This window comes from Perca flavescens, chromosome 7 (assembly GCF_004354835.1).
Source record: "Perca flavescens isolate YP-PL-M2 chromosome 7, PFLA_1.0, whole genome shotgun sequence".
NCBI lineage: Eukaryota > Metazoa > Chordata > Actinopteri > Perciformes > Percidae > Perca > Perca flavescens.
The window spans coordinates 26,293,118-26,318,532 of record NC_041337.1 but is presented as its reverse complement, the minus strand read 5'-3'; the positions used below and the strand labels follow the sequence as shown (position 1 = coordinate 26,318,532).

Here is a 25,415-nt window from a genome sequence, read left to right as displayed (position 1 = left end):
CATGGGACTTTTAAATTTATTTGTGTCAAAATAACATATAAACTTATTTTCCTATTCTATTTTGAATGTAAATGCTTCCAACATGCTTGCATGTCGTGTGGAAAATAGCCGTCGGTCCTATTTCTAGCATGCACGTGTTTTCGGCGCAGCTCGAGCCTCACCCGAGACGTGCGTGTCACGCAGGCAGTGTGCAAGCATCGATTAAGAAAAAACATTTCCGGGCTTCAGCCTCTTGAACGAGAGAACTGTTGCTTTACTGTTTTTATACATCATTGTCAATTGATGGGTTTTGGACTGGTGGTCAGACATACACACACAATTTGACTGGGGGCTCTGGAAAATGTTGATTTGCATTTTGAGGCATGTTTTTTTATGCCGATACTGACAGACATTTGGGAATGAAAATATCCAATATGAAAAGGATCTGCCAATATTTAATGCACAAGAACATTCAAACAACCTTCTTTTCTTAAACTGTCATTTAAACAGGCATGGTAAGGGTTCCTTAAATTTGCTGCTCAAGATACTGTACCTACGCAGTAGTACACAGATCTTGGACTATATTAAAGAGTCTGTGTCTGTTAGCTGGTGGAAATGTCGGGTGAAGGTTCTTTGGGAAATAATTCACCAAAAAAGGTTTTCAAGAACTGGGTATAGTTTGAATCAATATTATTCTATATCAATCAGTAATAGAGATGCACCGTATACATGAACACACGCATAAAAGAACAGTTTATATGTTGTAAAGCAGAGTTTTCCCCTGCTCAATAGGAGCCTAATGTGGAACATATTCCACGTGGAGGAGCCACAACAAGGCTAAGGCGTTGTTTAACTTCCTTTTGTTTGTTGAAAGTTTGAAGTTCACCCAAACAGCAATAAAGCTTGGCGTAGGTGGAGGAAAAACAAACACTTATGTGGGTTGCCTTTGAGTCGGATATGCAGGACAAACCCTTTTAAAAAAAAGGCACCAGCAAACCTCTTTATCTTAGCCACAGAGAGGCGTTTTGTTATATCAGTAAGAAAATTTGTCATGGCACTACCTTTCTGTCCGCCACACACAGACGTACACACAATGAATTGATGCATCGTGGTGTTGCTTCAAATTAACATGTGCTAATGTGAACACAATGTACCATCTGTTTGTCCTCTCATCACACTAAGAGGGCCCCAGAGCAGCGCCCCTTCCTTCTTTATATTCCTTTTTTCTTTTTTTTTCTTTGCTGTACTCCTTCCACTCCTCTTGGCTGGCCGAGAGGAGAAGCTTTGATCAAGCCAATGAGCTTACTGCCTGCCTTCGTGCTTGTTTCCTCCTTCCTTTCTGCCTCCCATCCTCTAATACTTTCAAAAGCCACAAGGCAACTTCCTTTCCTCTATCTTTTCTCCTTTTCCCATTTCCTGCCTCTTGACCCTGACTCCGGCTCTGGAAAATAAGAAGCTTTGACTTCTCTGCCACTACCACTCTATTTCTTTCTTCTCTAGTTTCACTGCTCCTTTTTCTGTTTCAATTCAGACTGACTTCATTTATGTTTCAGCATTTGGGTTTTCTCCATTGATCTTGTGCCTTTTGGTCCAATTTCTATTTCATAAGTTAAAACTGTGTTTAACGCAAGGAGCACACTTACAAAGTGAAAAGTGTGTACTACCCTTCCAGAGCCATTAAAAAAAGCTTGTTTTTTCCAGCTTTTAGCATCACCACTTTTTTTATCTTTTGAATCAGCCCAGTGGTTGTACTTTTTTTTTAATCTAATCTATCCATCTAATTATGTAATCCAGTGATGTTCATTTAAAAACATGACAATCATTATAACATTATACAGTTATGAGAGTTTCCAGGGTACCACTCCCTCCCGCTCCCTCAGATGCCTGTCTCACCACCATGGGCAGCAGAGCATTCAGCCGCTCTGCTCCCCGTCTCTGGAATTCATTACCACCCCAACTCAGAAACATAGATTCATTCCCCCATTTCCAATTGCAACTCAAAAACACATCGGTTTAAAATTGCCTATTCCACTTGATGGCAATTGCTCTGCCTCTTTCAGTTGTTTTTATTGTTGTTTTATTCTTTATTTTTTTGCTGCTTTTAAATGTCTTATGTATCCCTGTACGGTGTCCTTGAGTGCAGAGAAAGCCACCTTTAAATAAAATGTATTATTATTATTAATTTCTACTTAACAAACCCTTTCTACTTTCCTCCTTACTTCTTTCTGTTCTTCATTATTCATGTTTCTCTATCAAGTTCTATCCATTCATTAGCCCACCCCAGAGGAGGGGGGCGGGGGGGGTGTCCCACAAATTTTTTAGCAAACAACTGTGTGCACTAATTGATTTTTTGTGGGAAGAAAAACCTTTGTCCCTTTTGCCCTTCTTTGTCATTGGCTATAAAAACTAAGAGCACGGTCAACCAAACGGTTGACAGGTTGATAGGTTGACATAACATTTCAGAGCTAAATTATTATACCTGTTACAGACATTTATGGTCACCGGAGAATGAATCATAATAACTCGAGCAATCCCCTGACTTTTTATCTAGTGCCCATTGCGGCTCAAAGTTTTCAAGAAACTTTGTGACGACAATATGCAGTTTAACATTGATTGATTTCTTAGAATCTGAGTTACCATAAGGCCACATGGTACACTCTCTCTTTCCATTCATCTGTCTTTATTCCTACTGTGAGAGGAACCCAGTGACACATTTTCAAAAAGAATATATCATATGTATCTTTTGTTGCGAGGTTGCCATGCAGCAAACAATTCTCAGTGGAGTGTGAAGACGAAGACCAGCAGACAGAATGCTGACGTACACGTGTACTCCAGAGGACAGAGTACAATTACTGGCCTTGGAACGGAAAGTAAGCTCCATTGTGTAAATAACAGGACCGAGGTTTGTTTGCTATTCTTATACTACCAGACCAGGAAAGTTCATACAGTATTGATGCAATATACACCATGCTAAATATGTAATTGGAAGCACTTTTAAAGCACTAAAGGCACAGGGGGACAAACACAAGCTCATGTTAGTACAATAGCCTGGCAGTCAATATTAACTTCTCTCAACAAGTTTTTCACAACGATACAAAAAGCAACAAAATGCGTCAAAGTTGTTTTGGCCTTGGACGTGATATTCAGAGGAAAAGAGTGACACTACAAAATCATAAAGCAGAGCCTTACTGAAGAGTGCTCTGCCTGGCCTCAAGCTGTACTGTATGTATGAGGCTAACTCAGACAGACTGTGGGTCGTTTAGATCAAGTTTACACCAACATCTACGCTGCATAAAAAAACAGCCTCAAAACAGTGGACTCAACGGGGATCCCAACGCAGAGTGAACTTTTTGGTTCGCATTTTGTGTTCTCTCCAATAACTGGAACAACATTCCCACTCCAACGCAGCCACTTGTGTTTCCCACCAGGATATTTTCAGTCTTGTTGTGTTCACAGGGTGCCAGTTATTATTTTTGATTGGTTGCCAACATTCAAAATGGGGGAGGTCTTGGATAGTCTGAGGGCAGACACCAAAGAAGAGAAAAGGGAGAGTAAACATTACCTGTATGCGAGTGGAATGCTGCAGATGAATGCAAAGAGAAATGTTTTGTTGACTGATAACCCTCATCCCTGGCGTATTTTGGTTTAGTTTCTGTCTTCATCAATTTGTTAACCTATATGAACTGACACCAACCGGGCTCTGTGCCCCGCTGTAGACATGAGAAGAAAACCGGAGTAAGTCGGCCCAGCCACACAGTCGGGTGAGCGACAGTCTGTTTTTGGACTATATCTTTGCCATCTTGTTTTAGGGCAATAAGGAAGCGCACGCCATTGTAATGATGATGGTGGGTGATGCTTGCTATGCCTTTAATATGGTAGAAATACAGCTGTTTATAGTTTAACTTTCAACCCCGACTTCATTTGCATCACATCAATGAGTAATGAAGATATTATTCCTATCCGGAGCAACAGTATTTTCAAAAACAAAGTCGGGGAAACTGAAATAAATGAAGGATAAAAACAATGTCAGCCTCCAGGGCATGTTTTCCCATTATAATTATTTCACACAATCAGACATGAATGACCACAATAAGGAAATGGAGCCCAGAGCAGTTATGGATACTTACAAATTCACACTCGAAATGCTTCACGTCAAGCATTAGATAGAAGGACTGTGTCACACCCTGTCACGGTGGATGAGACTTAAAGTGATACAAAGAAATAAAAAAGGCTTCGGACCATAAGAGCAACAGCAATATGTCCCTTAAAAAAAATCGTTCCACTAAACAATAGGCATGTGGTTAATAATTAAGCGAGCGTAAGAGTCTTTTTGAGAGTAGGTTTTCTAATATTCATGGGACATGATAGCCAAGACAGGAACTCTGGCTCTCCCTGGGCACAGTGTTATTCATACTGTGAGGCACTACAGTGTTTTGTAATTCATAGCCCTGGTTTTTATGCCAAGCAAAGACATATCTAGACCAACACTGAGCTTCAGTAGCAAACTCAATAATTCAAAGAGAATTTTCAAATGCAATTTTCAAACGCTAAACTGATACAAGTCTAATATTCAAAGATAATTCAATAATAGTTCTGATTTCCCCCCAAAACAACTCACACCCAAAGCAAAAAGAATAACCAAACTATTAACCTTCAGCAGGGAGATCCACAGATATATTTATTCATTCCATAACTTTCTTTATTATAAGCTATTCACTCTATATGTAATTGTTAGTTATCATGCAGAGTGCTAGGATCTTTTAAATCACTCTGAGAGCTTTGGACACAACTCGCACAAAGAAAAAAGAAAAATATACTACAAAAACAAGCAAAAGAAAATGTGATGGTCAATAATACATTGACCCTGGCTGCCTTGGAATACTTTTCTTTCAAGCAAAATACAAGGGACAAGGTTATGTCTTTTTACCCTTTTAGACTTCTGTTAGACTGACGTACATGCAGTTGACCCTTCCTTCTGTTTTGGTACCTGGCAGAGAATTCAGATACTGGACAGAGAACCCATCTTTGTGTCATTTCACACTTAAGTCTTCATTGCCCACCATAATGCCTGTCCGATTATTTCCTTGCACTAATATCTCTGTTTTCACACTAAATCTTTTTTTTTGTTTTTCCTCCTAAGGTACAGCAGAGCCCCGCCCCTTTTTGGATTAAGGCCCTGACACACCAACCCGATAATCGGCCGTTGGGCAGTCTGGCAAGGTCGGTGGCTCAAGTCTGTTCGGTGTGTTCCGTGCCATCGTCCGTCGGAGGAGCTGTCGGCCTTCATTTTGGCCGAACTGACTTGATGGGTCGGAGGGCGGGCAGTCGGACTCAATGACCAATCTGATTGGTGGAGTGCTAAATCCGGAAATAGCGAGCGGGATGAGTGACGGACGCCTCTTAAAAGCTGACGAAAATCTTTTAAACTGACCTTTATTGATCTGAAATGAAGACAGATTCAGCAACTGTGTGGCCTATTTCTCACTTAAAATGTTTTCAGAAACACGTTTCAGTGAACTATTTTTGTAAAAAAAAAAACGGAATCGTATTTCGAACAAGCTGCCATTACTATCAGCTGGAGAAGCCAGACCCACGTGATGCGTGATTCGTCATTTCCGGTTTTCATTTTTTGGGCGACAATACAGATTAGCGCCACCTGCAGTTATGGAGACGTATTACGTCTCGCGCACGGGTTGGTGTGTCAGAGCCTTTATAGTCGCGAAAGGTTCCACCTGACCTAAACCCTTCAGACTATATGAAGTGTAACTGAATCATTGGTTTGATATTACATTGTGGAACAACTCAGCTTGTAGTAGTAAACATTGTGGTTTTCTACAATTTTAAGCACTTTTGTCTTTGTTGTAACCAAATGAAGAAGTCGTACACATAGCACTGTATACTGCTACCTATAGGCATGTCGCTACAGTCTCATTATGAGTTAAATACCGCCTAATTAGTTATTTTGTAGCTTGTGCAGCTGAAATTGGCTAGAGACGCTCGGTTGCTATATGACAACAATGGCCGAGTCTTGAGCAGAAAGCAGAGCAGTAGCTTACCCGCAGTTATTCGTTTTTCGACACGGATGTGACGTCACACTCGAGCTAGTCGCGATTACAAGACAAAAAGAATGCACCATAAGCCTAATAAATACTTACAAAACATAGTATATAGTATATAAAAAAAGGTCCTTACAGTCAACAATGTCCTTCAGGTGGGGATGGAGGAGGCTTCTTGGTGATCCATGGTGTAGATTCAGCCTAGGAAATAAATTGAAACCAACCTAAATGACTGAGTGAATGAATGAATGCATGCATGAATGAATGAAGCTGCTATAGTTGCCAATTTAACAAAAACATGTGTCTAATGTTGTGCTTGCTACATTTAATTCTACAACTGTGTTAACAACTGGTGTCTCTTAACCGAACAAGCTTCCTGACCTCCCTCTAAATCCTGAATGCTGACAACAGAGCAAACCCAAAACTGCTTACGCAAAGTAGTAGTTGTGCAAGCATGCAGAAAAAAGTTAAATTACTATAGCTGTGCGATATATTATCGCAAAGGTTTAACAGGTATATATAACAATCTGGCAGCCAAAGGGATGATATTAAAGCAGCAACCCCCACACCACAATACCTGTCCTTCAACCATCTCATCATGAGAAACCTAATTAATACCTGGCTAGTGTAATCAACATTCGGCTAATCACCTTCTGTCCCCATCAGCAGCCTGAGCCTCTGGCCTGTTGGTAAAGAGCTCCAGGACAGTGAAGCCTCGCCCCAGGGCCTGCTGGGAGCCGTCTGGCCTTGGTGACAACGACACCAGCTCCAGAACCACCACCGCACTGGGCAACCGCAGAGACGTATGGAAGTACAGGACCTACAGAACCATACAACACATGGAGTGAAGAAAGACATTGTTATGACGTGACCTAACAGACGTTATCAATCCTACATCTCTGATTTGTTCAGATTACAGCTTGGATTTTAACTAATGCCAATGTGTGTGATCTAAACCGTAGTGTGGCATCTGCGGGTCATAGCAGCTTTTAAACCAAGTTAGCAAGTTACACAGTACATTTTAAAATTATATCATTGTACCATATAACAGATATTTAGCTCTGTTAACACACTGTCAAAATGTGTTCTATTAAAAGTTTGATTGACCGTAGAGATGGTCCGATACTGCCTAAAACGCTGGTATCGGTATCGGGAAGTACTGGAGTTTATGCACCGATACAATACCACGTAATAAAGCCCTAAAGAAAATCTACATTAAACTAGTTTATTTATGTTCTTTTTCCATTATAACTGACTGTCAGACTGGATAATAAAAGAAAGTTCTGTGGCGTTCATTGTTTGTGTTTGTTCATGTTTTACAAAGAGTTTAACCTGAGCCAGACCGACAACAAAGATAGAAATAATATCACATCCATACAGGCATAGTAGTATACAGCTGTTAAAACATAATAAAATATATGACACACTGGTATCGGGTCAGTACTCGGTATCGGCCGATACGCAAGTTCAGGTATCGGAATCGGTATCGGGAAGCAAAAAAACGGTATCGGCCATCTTTAATTGACAGCTGTTACACCAGCCCAAACAAACGGCACTAAACAGGCTAAAGCACCAGTGTTTGTTTTAACCAAACCAAACCGGTTATGTGTGATAGTACATAAAAACACCCTAAAATAACTTGGACATTTTTCATTTTGTAAAATGTGGTCTACAGACGGTGCAGTCCAGGAATAGTCAAAATAATAACACCATATACACATAGTATTGGGACCTTGATCCAGGGACACTGAGAACAATTTAAAAAGAACAAAAGAAGAAGAACTGCTACCACAGTACCACAGACCTACTGTATATCCTGATATTCATGTATTCCAGATGACAGGTATCCTGAATTAACTGAATTTGGCTCCCGATGGCCACATCATTTAGTAACAAATCTTATAATATAGATTTCATTATTTCAATCATATTTCTTCGATTTTAAAAAAGCTGCTCCTAGCAACTGCTACCAGAGCAAAAACAAATGACATTAACAGAATGGATAAGTCACTCACTATTGATTGGTTAGGGGAAAACAAAATACCTCCTCCCAACAAGACACGAGCTAACATGAAAATGACAAATCTATTTATCTATTAATTCTGAATGAGTGAAGTGAAACGAAATGGAAGTTCAGTCTGATTATCAGGCAAAAAGATTATTTGCCTCTGTTACAATCATAAAACAAACACCTTGTTGGATGGTTTTACTGACTTAGAAAGATTAACAAAAACCCTTTCTTTCATCCAAATGTTGTGCTGCTTTTGGTTCTCTGCGGTAATGCCAAGCATGTTGGCGTCAATCTCCAGATTCCCCTAAAGGAAAGAGCCGAACATCCAGTATATCTGACTGAAGAGTGTGTGTATGAGGAGACTCTTTAGGATTATGTGGGGGGGTTTGACCTCACTATTTTTACACAATTTCAGAGAAAGACAGTTAAGCCTTTTGGGAGCCCGTTTGTAGTACGTGCCAGGTAGGTGCAATTGTTTACAGACTGTGATCTGCCATTCAAATTGGAAATAATAGCCTACCTACAGCAGAGCCACACTGATTTACATGCACAAAGGCCTGAATATGATAAAGAGACCCACATACTGTATTCTCTGTGATCCATTGGTCCCTGAGCACAATAAAGCCTGTTATTTTTCAAAGCCATAAAGAAGAACATGACAGTGTCAACAGAAAAAAAAACAGTAGACATTAGCTACCTTGAAATACAGAGCCAATTTCTCCCAGCCCACGGTGGCAGAGCCTGTTCATATTCAACCCAGCTATCAGCCACCACAGAGCAGTATATTCAAATTCAATACTTCTGAGGCATTCCTTTCCCCCCCCCACATCAGTCTTTTATCTATGTGCATGGGGAGTTTAAATTACTAGTTTCCAAAATACAAACACTGCTGAATACAAATGGAAAACATGGGAGGCAAAGATACTCGTCTATCCATAATTTGGTTTTCTTTTTGCTTGTTTTCATATATTTACTGGACTTTGCCTTGCCAACAAGGATGTTGAGATTCACAAAATAGCTCATAATCTGCTGTGTCTGCTAAAATGGAAGTCTCCTGCATGAGGTGACTTAACTTTAACACGTTTGTGAAGGCTTTACCAACACAGGCGATGAGACAGAATGGAATAAATAACTGGTGACTGGTAACTCAACATAGAGGCTCTGAATTTGTGAGGGATCACTTTCAACAGAAGAGAAAAGTATTTTTTTTATTTAACACAATATCTCTGTTCTAATCTGACAACTGAGAAATTGTTCAATAATGGTAATGCACATTTTCTGGTACTGAGCATTTATTCTGTGTGTTTGCTGAGCTGGAATTCAGACAGATATTTGAGCAGCAGCAAGCCCTGGCTGAGCTGAGAAAGTAAAAATACCCCCTATCCCAAGATGCATGTCATTCAGTATTCATGGACTGAAAACTTTACTTTCACTCAGTTTATTTATGTATTCATTTATTTCCCTCCAACCTTAACTCCCAAATCAAAGTCTTATCTGTGACTGAACTTCTCTTGAACTTTATCCCAAGCTGTATAAACAAGACATTGTTTCATATATAATATTCCGTATTTTCTATGATGTTCACCCAAGTTTCCTCTCTCGGTGATAATGTGGGATTTGCATTGTGGTCAAAGACGTATTCCCCAGTCTCAGAGCAATCCAAACGTGGACAGTGTTCATGACGGATTTCCAATTCAGAGGTAGAATTTCTTTTTCATCTGCCTCACTGCTTTGATATACCTCCAAATTGATTCTGTGCCGATCGCAGGAAAAAAAATAAAAATAAACACTATTTCCCCACAGAGCAAATATCTCCCTTACTCAGTTTGCAATAATTCCGATGGATGTAGTCAACGCTCAAGAAAAACAGCCATGACTTTTTATGAATATTTTGAGACAGACAAGCTGAACTAGGGATAAAATAGTGTCAAATGTTTGGAATACATATTTTTACCTAGATTCATTATACATGAGCTGATTTGTACAGTTTTTCCGCAATGGTACAACATGCTTTAGCTGCCTCTTGTCCCGCTCACAGGGCCTTTTTCCAATACAAATTCTCAGATGGAAGATTTCTTAGATTTCACGGACTTCACATTCAAATATTCAACACTGATATTACTTCAGTTTGCCTGTACAAAGCTCCAAATTTGTACCATTTCAAGACCAACATAATTGACTACACTTTTCCCCCAGAACTTAACGTTAAGGCAATGTTATGAGATCTTGCTCCTTCCCGACTCCACGGGAGCACTGGGAGATGTCATTGAGAAAACAGCTTGCATCGGCAGCAACGCCAGGCGCAGCATATGTCGGACCTAATGAGAGGTTATACTGCGCAGCGACTGTCAAAAAAAGCAGTAATCGATTCTCACAGGGGTAAATATCCCCCCCACACACACACACACACACACACACAAAGAGGGGCGAACAGCAAGGGGATGACATTAAAACATCATTAACACAGACGCATGTAGGCTTGACATCACTGTCACTACCAACAACCAGTCTGTCTGCAGTTTCTGGGTTTTTTGCTGAGACCCCTTTGTGGGTGACAGAGAACTTAACTATGACAAGAACAAGGGAAATGGAAGTGTGAGGGAGCTGTTGTGTGATGTCAAGCTACAGTAGAAAGCGAGAGACGTAAAGGGAATATATTGTGATGGTGGTTCTGCCTTGAATCATTTTAGCTCTGTCTCAAAGTCAACTAGTTTTACTTGTAATGGAGCCAGGTAAGAAACGTATCCTTGTAAAATGGTGGATCGAACTTTCATCATACTCAGACAAAAATCATGTAATATGGTGTTAAGGGGACAGATTGGTACAAATTACAATTTCTGCACACAATGAATAAACAGAGAAAAAGTAAAAATATATATCTGGTTTGACCGCCGGAGGTTCCGTCGCATGTCCCTCATTTTTGGTCAGATGTTCCTTCCTCACCTCCCGCTTTTTTTGTGTTGGCATTCTATACTCGGTCGATTCGTGAAACATCCTCGGAGGATGGGTAAAACACAGGACTTTCACCCAGGAGACCAGGGATCGTGTCCCGCGTGTCACGTTAAAGTCAACCGCTGCTTTCTTCTTTTCCTAAACCCAACCCCGTTCTTCTTTTCCTAAACCCAACCCTGTTCTTCTTTTCCTAAACCCAACCCCGTTCTTCTTTTCCTAAACCCAAACCCGTTCTTCTTTTCCTAAACCCAAACCCGTTCTTCTTTTCCTAAACCCAACCATGTTATTGTTTTCCTAAACCCAACCCCATTCTTCTTTTCCTAAACACAAACCCGTTCTTCTTTTCCTAAACCCAACCCTGTTATTGTTTTCCTAAACCCAACCCTGTTATTGTTTTCCTAAACCCAACCCCGTTCTTCTTTTCCTAAACCCAACCCTGTTATTGTTTTCCTAAACCCAACCCTGTTATTGTTTTCCTAAACCCAAACCCGTTCTTCTTTTCCTAAACCCAACCCTGTTATTGTTTTCCTAAACCCAACCCCGTTCTTCTTTTCCTAAACCCAACCCTGTTATTGTTTTCCTAAACCCAACCCCGTTCTTCTTTTCCTAAACCCAACCCTGTTATTGTTTTCCTAAACCCAACCCTGTTATTGTTTTCCTAAACCCAAACCCGTTCTTCTTTTCCTAAACCCAACCCGTTTGCTGTGATGGTAATTCCTCGAGCTGTCTTTCCTGTTCCATCTCTGTGTTGCTCTTACACTGTTGCCCCTGGCAACCGATAACGTAGGATCCCAAAATGCGGGCTCAGACACCTCCCAAATTGTCACGTGACAGCACACGCGGATAGCTCAAAATGGAAAGTGGCGTGTATGTTTACGCGAAGTCATGATGTCATGTTGACACAGAGGTCTCCAACCTTTCTTCATCTGAGGGCTACTTTAAAATAACGAAAGTGGCCATGAGCTACTTGCATCACGTCGCTTACATTCATTTACATAACACACATAAGCTGAATGAAGCTACTGTTTGCTGAAATTGCAATACCCAAAGTTTATGAAAAATCTTAACTTCACTCAAGGTTCATGACTATTTTACACTTCTTTAGCCCACAAAGTTAGCTACATCACTGAAAATATTCCCATCAGGGTCCAAGAATAAATTACCACTTTACACATCTATGGCCCTACCTCACTTTTAATATTGTGGTAACCCCTGGTATACAGTGATTTGTAATGTGTATAACTTGCTTTTGGAAAATGTGAAAACAAGCTTATATAATAGCTTCATAGAGTCCTATTAGTGGCTGTTGGTGCTAAACAAGCAATTATGAACCTCTCATAGTGCTATCAGACTGTAAAAACTGAGGCTAATTCTCCCTGCCCCCTTGAGGTGGTCATTCAAATGCCTGACTTGTGGGAAACTGGGCAAGCACTGAAGGGGGAATGAGAGAAGCTGCAAATAAGCATTGGTTTGGCATAGAGGTCCAGAGCAACTGGAGTGTAATTGACAGGGCCCTGTTTGACCCCTAGAGGATTCCCAAAAGAAAAGCATACAGGGCATTTGAATTTAGCCTACACGCTGGCTGGGATGCTGGGAGCACTAGTGTCAGCTACATGAGACTTAGAAAACAGGCCAGCTCCGCATGTCTGCATGTCTGTATTAACTATTCATATTATATGCATGTACCTGTATAAATGCATGTCACTATGTGTCCACGTGTGTCTAAAATGAAAAAAGGCTTCCATCATACAGCACTGAAAAAAAAAAAGGAAAAATACACAATCAGGCTTTAATGCATTATATAACTGAACATATAACTGTGAGCTCCTATTATGTATGTACTACAGTTGTTGTATACCTTTTGCCTTCACCCTGGGAGATTGTTGTTCAAAACAAACTCAAAGTCAAAGCTCAGCTCATGAAGTCCTATGAAGGTAAGCAGGCGCATGCACTCAGGAAGATTCTTGGCTGTAGCCATGGCTCCAGAGTGCAACCAAAAATGCAACTAAACGTTTTCATTTGTTACACCGGTGTGCCTGACATTTGGCAGGTCTGTCTGTCTGTCTGTTTTTTTCTCCCCTGCATGTGTGAAACGGCACCCTGTACTACTCCTCGAGTGACATCACAACCTTAAAACATACCAGAGATTTCTAATGAAGAGAACTATTGCTTGTTTTTTCGTAAAGAAAAAGGCTGCAGTGCCGTTACACCTGTCCCCAGCCACGAAAGGCCCAGGACTCCCTAAAAGATCTGAAGTGTTGTGTTCCTGATGCGCGTTCTCGTCGGCCCGCATTGGGTCATCTGGTCACTTTTTGTTTAAGATAGCAAATTCCTAACCTAAAAAGTTTTTTTTTTTGTTATTAACCTAATAATAATATAAACTTCAAACAGAGATGATTTAAAAAAATGTTGTGATATATACGGTATATAATACCAAGTTTTTAAGGAGTCCCTAAATGGCCCAGCCCAGACCTGATCATACATCTTCAGGTGATATGGCCTCATTGGACTCAGAGCCAGATCCTACCACATGCAAAAAGGCTAAAATACATGCCTTTCCAAAAGAAGGGTTTATCCAATCTCTGTGGCTTAGATATGATAAAACGGCCAACACTATGCATTGTGCTTATTGCAGAAAGTGTGGCCAAAGCATGACTGGGAACAGTGCTTTTGCTGAAGAAGCATCGACGTTCTGAATTGAAACATTAAAAAAGCACAATGTCTCCAAGAAACAAGTCCTGTGCCATGACAGGGTGCACCTAATTGAAGTGTTGGTTCACCTAGGCTAAATAAAAAGTAAGGCACACCAGTACCACCAATGTAAAAAGCCCTGTTCCCTGTGTAACCCTTTGATACTAGTTTTGGCAGTATAGCCAATGCATTGAGGTGGAGGGGAGAGAGAGAAAGTGAGGGAGAAAAAGAGAGAGGGAGAGATACAGTAAGTCATTTGACAGGCACAGAACCAGCAGGTATCAGCATCACAAATCCTCTCTGTGTGAAATTCTGTGACTGTCACCAGCAAAGGAGAAATGAGAGATGGTGGTGTGGATGATAGAGAGGCAGAGAAAATGACAGGAATGGAGGCTCCAGGCTTCCTTATGGGCAATTATGTCACTGGATCACAGCTGGGGCAGACAGGACTGAGTATGCATATGTGTGACAGTTAAATCTTCTAAATAGCTTCAGTAGTTAAAATTCTCTGTAGTCTAAAATAGCCAAAAAAGAATGCAGACCATTAGAATCGGTCTGAATTAGTCTGGAGGATAATTAATCCCAAACAGAGAGAAAATGGGAACACTGGTAGCAGCACGATGAGCCACAAATTAACAAACAAAATTGCAATACATGTCCCAAGAATCAATGTATAAAAAAAAAAAAAGTTCAGACCACTAAATCACTGCCACATTCTACAATTTTTTTTCAGCAATTCAGGTAGGTCTGCTGCTGTTCTCATCAGAGCTTTCTAGGTGGGATTAAGAAGGGAGATATTATCTTCCCGTGCCAGACCCAGTAAAATAGCAACAGATAAATTGCCGAAAAAAAGTGTGGATGGGGTTGACGTAGCTAAACTGGTTGTTGTAAGTCAAAATAACAACTCTTAAAGCAACAAGTTCTTCGACCAGCATAAAACTTTTACATCAATGCTCCATAGCCACTGCTAGCTGCTTCTGTGTTAACTCAAAAAGACCTCAACGGGACATACTTTATATGTGATTGATCGAGGCAAAATAACACCAGCTCCAAAGAGAAAATGTTTAACTTAAACACTGCCTGACTGTTTAATGACGTGAAACAAAATGGCAATTAGTCAGATTATCAGACTACTCTGGTGCCCAGTTGGGTCTCAATTACTAGGAACAAAGTGAGACCTATACTTTGAATTCCTCTTATACACCCACATAGTCAGAATGTCATCATTCTTACCATTTTGTATCTAGGGCACATAGGGGTTCAGTAATATGTCCACAGACATTATCTTAATTTGTGCTGAGAAAAATACCATATTCAGTGTTACCCTTATAATTGTACAAGCCTGGCGGGCCTGTAGATTAAAAAAACTTTTAATGCCAAAAATAAATAAATATCCATTTAAGTTGTTCCTTTTAATTCATTCCTCAGTGGTGCAACGCTGGGAACTGAAACTGTCTGTGGTTACTTGACATGTCTGTTATAACAGCGGGACAGCCAAGGGCGTCGTCGTTACTTGACATATTTTCCTTTTTAAATACGTGTGATGCGGTGGATCTAATTCATGCCGATGTGAAGAGTGGTTTAAGAGTATTTTGAAAAGGAACTGTTAAATATTTGGAAAGATAACTGATGCATATTTAAAGAAACTTTAAAGAGTTGTGTGTAAATCCCATCCGCCGGGCCAAAGCAGTCCACCTTGGGGAAACAGCATAAAACACTCCTGAACTTGTATATACTGTATAAGGAGGGCCATTATGCAGGATAAGAGATGTAGAAGCTGAGGAGGTAGCTAATGCAAGCCTGAAGCATGACACGTGAAAAAAGAACAAGCAGCGTAATGTAGCTGATTGAGAAGTTGAAGGCTCAAAAGGTGTTCTATCGCCTGAGTGACTGGTGCAAGAAGGAAAAAAGGAGGCTTGGACTGCATTAATGGAGGCAGTGTATGTGTCCACTGAGGTGTACAATGTGGCTTAAGTAAAAAAAATAAAAAAAATAAAAAAAAAGTGGTTTGATATCAAAGTTTATGCCGTAAGGATAAAGCAAAAAGAGAATAAAAAGAAGAAAAAAAAACAGGTGGAGGACAGGGAAATGCGGATTTATCAGCCACAAATCAGAGGACTGCCGCAATTATTGGAGAAACAGCCCAATTATGTAGAATCCCTCCAAGGAATGAGGGTGACAGTGATGCGATTTCTATCAGAGCATAGACTTTCATCAACCAGCAAGTCTCATTTTTCAAAAAATCTTCATCTGAGGCTATTTTAGACTACAGAGAATTTTAACAGCCAGTGAAGCTATTTAGAAGTGACCAACCGTTCATTGTCATTGTAGGTAACGATGCCCAGCCAGCATGTTTACATCTGAACCTCAATACTTTTCTGGTACTGACCGAAGTGTGTCCATAGCACCAAGAACTGGAAACTGTCGTGCCTGATTAGCTAATTTGGTAGCGCCGCTGCACATGTAGTTTTATTCCTCGATGCAGGTCCAGGGTTCGAGTCGGACCTGTGATGGTTTTCCTGCATGCCTTCCCCCCTCTCTCCCCCCATTCATATCTCAGCTTTCCTCTCTAATAAAAAGGCAGAAATGCCCCCCCACCCCAAAAAAAAGAACTGAAAACTGATAGAATAATTACATTATCAAATAATAGACAGAACCACTGAAGTTATATTAAAGTTCATTTTACTTGAGAACCCAACTAGGAGACAGTTACAGTACTCACAGCATGAGTACAGAAACGACCTGACGAATAAGCTTTCTACAACAGCTTTTGTAATATAACGTGGAATGTGATAAAACTCTGTAGTCATAATAAAGAGTCGATGTCGTCAGTTATCTCAAGCTGGGCATCTCCTCTGCCTGCTCTGCTCTCTGAAACATCCTGTGCCTTTCACAAGGACAGATGATGGCTCCATGGTATCTTGTGAGCGTGTAATCATTATAATATGGCATTCTATGCAAACAGTTTAAATAACAACAAGAGAGAACGTATGTCAATCAAAATTTCTTTAACAACTGTCAAGTAGCGAAAGCTGGCATCAAATGTCAGATTCGTAATTTTGTTTATGTATGGTTTGATCTGATAGTTCCTGATAAAATCAAAATTTATTTTGACTCGTACAGTGCCCATTCAAAACGTTTCCATTGAACGGGCCGAATGCTTGGCCTCCGGTATTGCTGCTTGCAGCTTTCTCCAGAACTGCTCCTCTCGATAACTTTACACTCAACACTGTGCTTCCTTGGGTAATGAGCAACAAAAAAAAAAAAAAAAAAAAAAAAACTATTACATAGTTGTGTGTTTGCTACTATGTAACATCTCCGGTCTCTCTTTCTTCATCCGTTGAAAGAAGAGCAAGCTGTACTTAGCATGCCGTTCTGCGGTGTAAGAGTTAATAAGGATCCCCTCTCAATAGGGCTGGGCAATATATCGATATTATATCGATATCGTGATATGAGACTAGATATCATCTTAGATTTTGGATATCGTAATATATGACGTAAGTGTTGTCTTTTCCTGGTTTTAAAGGCTGCATTATAGTAAAGTGATGTCCTTTTCTGAACTTGCCAGACTCTTCTAGATGTTCTATTATTTGCCTTTACCCACTTAGACATGATGTCCACATTACTGATGATTATCTAAAATCTAAGTGTAAAGATATTTTGTTAAAGCACCAATTGTCAACCCTAGAATATCGCCGCAATATCGATATTGAGGTATTTGGTCAAGAGTATCGTGATATCTGATTTTCTCCATATCGCTCATTCCTACCTCTCAATACACTACAGTGCGTACATAACACAATACTAATTAATATGTCCCGTAGATCTCAAGAGCTCACACTCGACACTGCACTTCCTGGGATCCTCAGCAATACACTCGGCAAACGGTTCTCAAGAAAATCGAAGGACAGAAAGGCAAACAGAGACTTCTTCCATTTTAGTTAAATAACCAGGCCACAATTAATGCTATGCTACAAATTAAAAGTTTGTTCATAGAAAAGTGTGACTGATAAATAATTTGTAAATGATACATTTCAAAATCTTTTCAGTACTGCATCCACCAACAAAGGAAAATAAAAAATATGCATTTATTTAGCAGAAAAGTGCATGACTACTCCAGGTCTGCTTACTAGTTTTTTCCGGAGCTTCCAACCACATCTCATGGTCTTGGTTTTCCTTTCTTTTTATATTTGCCATCTGTAATGCAAAAATACTCGCAGATGCAAAGCCAAAATGTTTAGCAGAGAGTATAAATCCCCTACCACAGATTCTGACTGAATGAAGTCTAGTCTCTTGCTACACTGGCTTTATGCCAGTTGTCTTGCAGCACTATGATCTATGACTAGTATCATGGCTGACCAGCTTGCTACACTGCAGTAGCAATTACACATAAATGCCACACACTCCTTTATGTTTAATTTACCTTTTCAGTCTTTTGCTTCCATTTACTTTCATATAACTCACTCTAAATCATGAGCCACTCTGTGGTTTTGTTGCTTATGATTTGGGTCCTCTCAATGTCAAGCAAAGCAGCAACATTAAAAACAAGTTAATGCCAAGCAGGAAAACATTGTCGTTTGTGTTGTTGGAAAAAAGAAAATGGGTGTCCAAAATGGAAATGGTCCATTGTCTGAGGTGCACAACTGTTCAATTCATTTCATGGCAATCTGTCTTTTACATTTATTAAAAGATAAACGTGGCAATCTTGCCATTTCATTTTGCAATATAAACATAGGTCAAAGGGTTGGTCCAGGGGGGATTTTGACCTTATAATAGTGCTAATAAAAGGGAGGGTCACAAGAATCTTTAGGTATAACATCCTCTAAAGACTATACATAATACAGGTCACGCTACTCTGAGAAGTAGTAGTACCAAACTGATCATCCTCGGACCCCACAGAAAGCGAGGCAATTCCATTGTGTATTTGAATCCAAATGCGACATGTCTGAAAACACATTACTTACTAGTTATTACCAGAAAGAAACAGGCAAACTCTTTCTCTCTAGATACAATGTGGGAAAACAGACACTGACAAAGATGGATAATGGCTCCAAACTGACTTGGGTATAACAGATGAAGTTGAAAACGGACTAAGGTCCTGAAAGCAGAGGGAATGTCTACTCTGAGTTATATGTGTCCTCACAGGTTATATGCCCTGGATCATAGCTAAAGCTGGTCTGAGTCAGATGAAAAATTAACAAGATGAAAGAACAGTAATACAGTAGTGTAGTCATTCATGACATTTTCCTTATATCTATCTTGCTTCAAACATAGTCCAAACCTATTGTCAGCATCAACACGGACTCCAGTTTCCATTATACATGCGTGCAGTGCACATAATAAAAACCAGAACAACTCCCATAACCTTTTCACCAAGTCCACGTTCTTCGTTTTTAGCTTCAGTATGTCTGATATTTGCTGCTTTGTTCCTGACTCCAACAAAATCCAAAGATTCTGCATTCTACAACATCCCCAGCTTTGCCAGTGACAGATCTCAGCTCTCGCTGGGTAAAGTCTTAGTTTGTCACCCAGGTTTTGGTGTCCTGACATTTTGTAAATCCTGTCTGAAATGCCTCACAGTCAAACTGCGGGCACTGACTGTGAATGCTGGAGATGCATCACAATAAGGGAGGAATGCAGAAGATATACAACGATGTAAAGGGTTGGAGGAACACTGCCAGACTTCAGATTCAAAAAAGGTATTCTAAAAAGGTATATTTCAACAAAAGTTGATATATGTCAAAGCCTGGAACAACAAAATACAAGACAGACAGAATCTCGTTCTTTATATCTGTCTCAATGTCTCTCTACCCTACACACAGCCGTGCAGACCCCCTGATAGCAGGACCCCTGATAGCAGGACAAGCTCTATAACTGTGTGTTGAGCTCATGGGTGCTTGCTTGCGTGCATGCATGCGTACGTGCGTGCATGCGTACGTGCGTGCATGCGTACGTGCGTGCATATTTGCATGTGTGGAAGGAAAAGAGGGAGTGATGGTAAGAGGAATTAGCTAGTGATAGCACATGAACAGTTAAGTTGGAATCAAGTCAATACGTACCAAACACGGTAAAAATAAGTCACACACGTACACAAACATAACAGCTCCTCGAGGCTCTCATCTCTCCCTACTGTCACCTAGGCAGTAGCTGTTGTGTCCCTTGAATTCCCTCGATCACACACACGCGCACACACACCTACAAGATATAGCTGTGTATTACGGGGTGTGCCACTCCAGTGTGTAAAGCTGTTAAGCAGCAGCTGCTCCACTAGATGTTCGGTCCCCTTGGAGCTGAAATATTGATCAGCTCTCGGGCAAGGCAGCGGCATCTTCGCCCCCCCACCATCCCCATGTATAATTGAAGTGTATATCTCTTAGTGTGGCATGCCAGTTGGGAGAAGGAATTAAGCCCCAAGGTAAGCTGAAGGCCTGTCTTTGCTGCTGTAGCAGCTTCTTTGTCCATCAATCATATGGCTTCTCACACAGGCAGGTTTCATGGGTTCACTACATTTACTGTAGGAAGTGCCATGCCTTGTAAAAAGAGAATGGAAGACAGAACATAACAAAACTCAATATAAGTTCATGTTTTACTGCTGGCCATTTATCTGAGCTCTAAGCAGTTCAAAGGAGGACTCCTTTGGGCCATTTTGGGCTAGTGAGCCTTCAAACAGGAGCACAATTCAATTTGTTAAAGGGTTATTGTTATTATATATTTTCCTTATTGTCAACAAACCTCATGAAAAGACCAAAACCAACAATGTTAGCCTGTCTCTGAATATTTCGACTGCCAAAAATAAACTCAGTGCCCATGTTCTTTGTAATGAAGGAACACCCATTGCAACGGTGTGGCTCATTAATGTGTTTTAAATAACAATGGAGCTCTATGGCACAGAGTAATAATAACCTATATAAGAATTTGGATATAAACCACACCTACTTGTTAGTAGGAGAAAATTCATTGTCAGTGGTAAGAAAAATATAGAATATTTTTCAGCCTTATCAATCAAAGACTAACATTGATAACAAATTTTAGTTTTCCTATTTGTTCTTCAAATGAATGGTCCAAATCTAGCAACATATTTGCCACAGTGGTGGTAATGTTGACAATTTCCTGATAAGATGTACTCATGTTCATTGAAAATAAGGAATAAATGAGAAATATATATACACAGCATAGACAGCTTCCCAAACAAGCCAGAGAAGCTGAAAGACTGACTGCAAAGCCAATCATACATGTATGAAAAACACAATAACACAGCAAATAGTCATGTATGACACACAATGCATCGCAGAGCAAAAATGTGTATCTTGATTCATATTTACATCACATGCTGTTTAACACAGAGCTCATAGAAGTGTTTAAAAAACATTCTGCTTTAAATGTGATGCCGATGACAGAAACTGCAGCTATGCACTTTCCAACAGCCAATTATTTCAAACCAGATGCGATGCATAAAACTCTCAATTAAACTGAGCACATACACAGTGAGGCAGCTCAGATTGCTGTCAGTCTTTGTGGTGTGGTGCATGTTTGTTTATGCCATGTCACCATCTCAACAGTCTCTTGAAGTCTCTTACCTGCTTCATGTAGTTCTACTTGAACATAGGGTCAGTTTCAGCAAATATGACAGAAAGTTAGTTTTATAAGGCTTACCTATTGCACCTTTAAGCCTTCCACATGCAAAGAACAGGCCTAATCAGTCTTTTTATTAAAGCTTCCCAGTTAAGGCAGATCTATGCAAATCTATAGCAACAGGTTGAAGAACACATAGGCCACAAAGTGTAAAGCTGGGTTATTTTTCTGCCTCATATACCATAAGATTTGCTTCTGAACAACAACTATTAAGTGGACCTTAAGTTTAACTTGTTTTTTTCCGAGGTCAAGAATGAACATTGATGATTAAAGGCTCTGCACAACCACACAGTTGTTTTTAGTTAACGTGACTTACTGCTCTTTTACTCAGGTCGACGTTAAGAATGATGAAGTGTAAGTTGACCTGTCATACCAGGTGCAGCTAGAGAGAGATGTCAATCAAGTGCTGATCAGGCAAAGTGAGAACACCATGTGGGTGGTAACTGTTAAACAGTTATTTCTGGTGGCAATATGGATGGGTACTGAAGAGGAGGCTAAGTTTAACAAAGTAACAGAGTAAAAGTAAAACAAAGCATAAGCTAAGCATGCATATTAGTTGTTGTACTGTTAGTCTATATCCATGACATTCCACTTCTGGGATTTCTCCGGTGCCGCCGGTAATTCCGCCAGATGTCACTCTTTTCGGCCAGACCTACACATGTTCCACCAAAACAAGTTCCTTCCTGAGGCTATTTTGCAGCGGCACCGTGGCTCCACCCGGCGCTAAGCACCGCCCAAGACGATTGTGATTGTAGGGCTGTGCTCGATTAAAGAAATTCTTAGCTGACTAACACTCATTCAATTGTATCGACTAATCAATTAGTTGATTTAATCGACAGATCTGTAAATCTGAGTTTCTCCGCAAAGAGTCATGCAAAAGCATCACTTTAATTCTTGTGTTTACCAGAGATGTGCTCGTACTTTTCTTGGAAATAAGTCATTCAGCATGAAAAAAGCATAAAACATGACTAATCGACTAAAGAAATCTAAGTTGACTAAGACCAAAACGACCGATTAGTCAACTAATCGACTAAGAGAGAGCAGCCCTATGTGATTCGTTTAAAGAAATGCCAATAAACCAGAGCATGTTTTTCTCCCATCCCGGAATGCTGTGTGGACTAGCCAGACCCTCTTCTGCAGCGCTGTGGGGGAGGAAGGTCTGGCAAAGCTAGACTATTATACTGTTAACTGCTTTCAGATTAAGTCCCTCTTTTATCTACAGAATTATGAATGTGTATCAATAAAAACGATAAGCACAACCAGTATCGATAACAGAATCAATAACATACGAAACCGATACCTGTCCCTAGATGTAAAAAAAAAAAAAAAAAAAAAAAAGAATTTAGAAATCCTGATATGGATACCAGCAGAAACATCACGCTATGCTGTCCATAATGTAGAGGCCACACAAGCATCATTCCTAAACCAGCTAAACTATATGTTACAAGTCGAATCAATGTGCCCGTTCCATCACAGATATTTGATTGTATTCAGCCCATAACACTTAAAAACTTTTCAACAGGGAGGAATATCATTTATTCTCTATTTGTTCATTCTTATAGAGTTGACATGAGAGATAATCCCACCTTTTCTCTTAAACACTGGAGAAAAGGGCAGAGCTTCTTCCTACGTGACAGCTGAATGGACACGCTTGAATAGATAATCACGTAAATAACGTGCAATCGTACGTGATAGACTGCAAACACTGTGAATATAGCACACAACAACAAATATACCAGAGTCAAAAGAGAAGTTATTCTTCAGCTGAGCCAGCCTTTCTGGAGTATGTGTCTCCTTTTAGAAAGCAAGCCAAAAATGGGGAGGGGTGGAGGCTTTAACTGTAGCTTCGTTACAGCACTGACAGCTTAAATTTGGAAACATAGTACGCTTTAAGGAGAAACTTCTGCTTTACAAGATGAATGTGACTAGTGCCAGGAGCCCAAGTTTGAACCATATGGGATTCTTCACTTTGAAACCAGTGTGTTCTTTAGAGAACAACTTCTCAAGAAACAAAAGCAGAGGAATTGCATGACTGATGTTCAAATGTTTTCCCATTGGTGAAGCACTGTCTTCTTCTGCTTTTCAGTGCTTTGAAGTATTGTAATAAGGCTCTGTGTGTGTGCATGTTGGTACACATGGTGGTGAGGGGTATTGATTTTTTCATCACATTGTGGGGATCAAGACATGATAGTCTTCTGCTGTGGGGCCCCTTTAGTTTAGGGTAGGGTTAAGGGGTTAGCATAAGGCTTAGGTGTAGACATGTGGTTTAGGTTAGGAGAAAGGAAAAAAGAATAAGGGGTAGAGAAATAAAATACAGAGTGTGTGTGTGTGTGCGTGTGTGTGTGTGTGTGTGTGTGTGTGTGTGTGTGTGTGTGTTTGTGTTTGTGTGTGTGTGTGTGTTGCTTCCAGTTTATCCTGTGCAGGGCTACTTACGTCATGTCAAACAGCATTTGGAGAGCTGGAAAAACAGAGGTTGCACGGACAGGAACAAAACTTGGCCTTTTCTCCAAAGCCCAGCTGTCGGCCTGATAATGTTGCACATATGAGAAGAAACCACTGGCTCCCTGTGAAGGCAGGGAGTTCAAATGGAGTGATCACAGTAAGAGACAATGCAGAAAGATGCATATTTCTCTCTGCCTCCTCCAGTCTCTCAACTCCTGCACCTGCGCGGTCTGCAGCACAACATTGCCCTCTACTGCCCACAGCTTTCACTACCTTACACGGAGTATAGCAAGGAGAGCTACCTTGTAGAAAATATCCTAACAATTGTCGAACAATCCAGCAACTGGTGAGAAAGAGCAAGTAGTCTGGTTGATGCTGGACTTTGTACCAGGATAAAAAAAAAAAAATCAAAAAGACAAAAACGGGACAATAGTCCACAGGCTGTAGATTGATTTGATTTGCTTTATAAAGATATTTTTAAAAAGCACATACACCCATGGCATGACTAAATGGCCTGGCTTAGTATCAGAATCAAGGAGAAATGTTCAGGAAATGTTCAGTAAGCTAAATTTCCCTTTGTGCATCCACGCAAACAGACCTATACTAAAGCAAAGGCCTACATTTTTGATGTGAATGTATTGAGCTTATATGCTGGCTGCAATCAAGCTTTGAAAACAATTAAAGCATTGAAAAAGAAAAAAAAAAAAAAAACTGTCTCTTTACTTTCAAAATAAAAGCTTTATAGGTCAGACTTGACAACTCAATAACTTGAAAAGTGGCACAAACAGCAACAGACATCGTCATTGTCAAGACGTCTTGCCTCTGCTGGGAAAAAGAGAAATGCAAACACAAAGCAAGAAAATAGTTTCAGTAAGAGCTCCTTCTTTCTCTCTTTAACCACTGTGCATCTTCGCTTTTCACCCAATATTAAAACCAATCCATCATGGCTGACTGGGGGGAGGTGGGAACCTTGTAATTTCTACCGCGCTCCTATAACTTAAGAGAGGATCCCCCCCTCTGACATTATTTGGATATCAAACAGCAATTTGCCACTCATAAACACCAGCATGAATGCGAGTGCATCGGGCCAAATCCAATAAAAAAAGCTAGTGCAGCTCTTGCGGCACGATACAGAGAGGGCCAGCCCCACTTTATCATCCTGATAGGATATGATGTGGTTTATATTATTACCCTGGATGGATAATGGGATTTGGACGCTTATTGGGATAGCAAGTGGGTCTTTATACAGGCTATGACTATTATGGTGGATCAAAGTAAAGCTATACACTGGGAGAGGTTGTTCGATCAAAAGAACATCAAGCAGAGGAAAGGAGAGAAAGCAGATGGTGACAAATCTGGAAATCAGAATGTGCCATAGCTGTGACTCATTGGTGTCTCTGTAAAGAGACTTATGCAACACTCTGCATTTATCAGCCAGCTCTTAAAAAAAATAAAATAAAAAAAAATAAAAAGAGTTTCTCTAAACATCTTGCACAACAGCTCACACTGAAAGCAGATCAGGCATCTTCAATGTTGGAGGCGACAGAGGAGCTCAGCAGTGCTCCAAAGGCGATCATAAAACAGTGGGTGACTAGCCTCCAACCAGGATGTACAGAGGCCTTCAGATGTTTGATTGAAAGAGAACACAGTCA

General features: G+C 40.3%; 1 protein-coding gene across 6 annotated transcripts in view; it reads right to left on the bottom strand.

The window, feature by feature from the left end:
* The window catches only part of nphp4 (nephronophthisis 4), a 171,795-nt gene that overhangs the window by 133,773 nt on the left and 12,607 nt on the right, over window positions 1–25,415 (bottom strand). For all 6 annotated transcript variants that reach the window (XM_028582153.1, XM_028582152.1, XM_028582150.1 and 3 more), the window contains exons 4-5: window positions 6,686–6,855; window positions 6,172–6,236 (exon numbers count right to left, since the gene is read on the bottom strand). In XM_028582153.1, coding sequence (XP_028437954.1) covers window positions 6,172–6,236; window positions 6,686–6,855 — 235 coding nt within the window. The remainder of the gene's footprint in view (window positions 1–6,171; window positions 6,237–6,685; window positions 6,856–25,415) is intronic.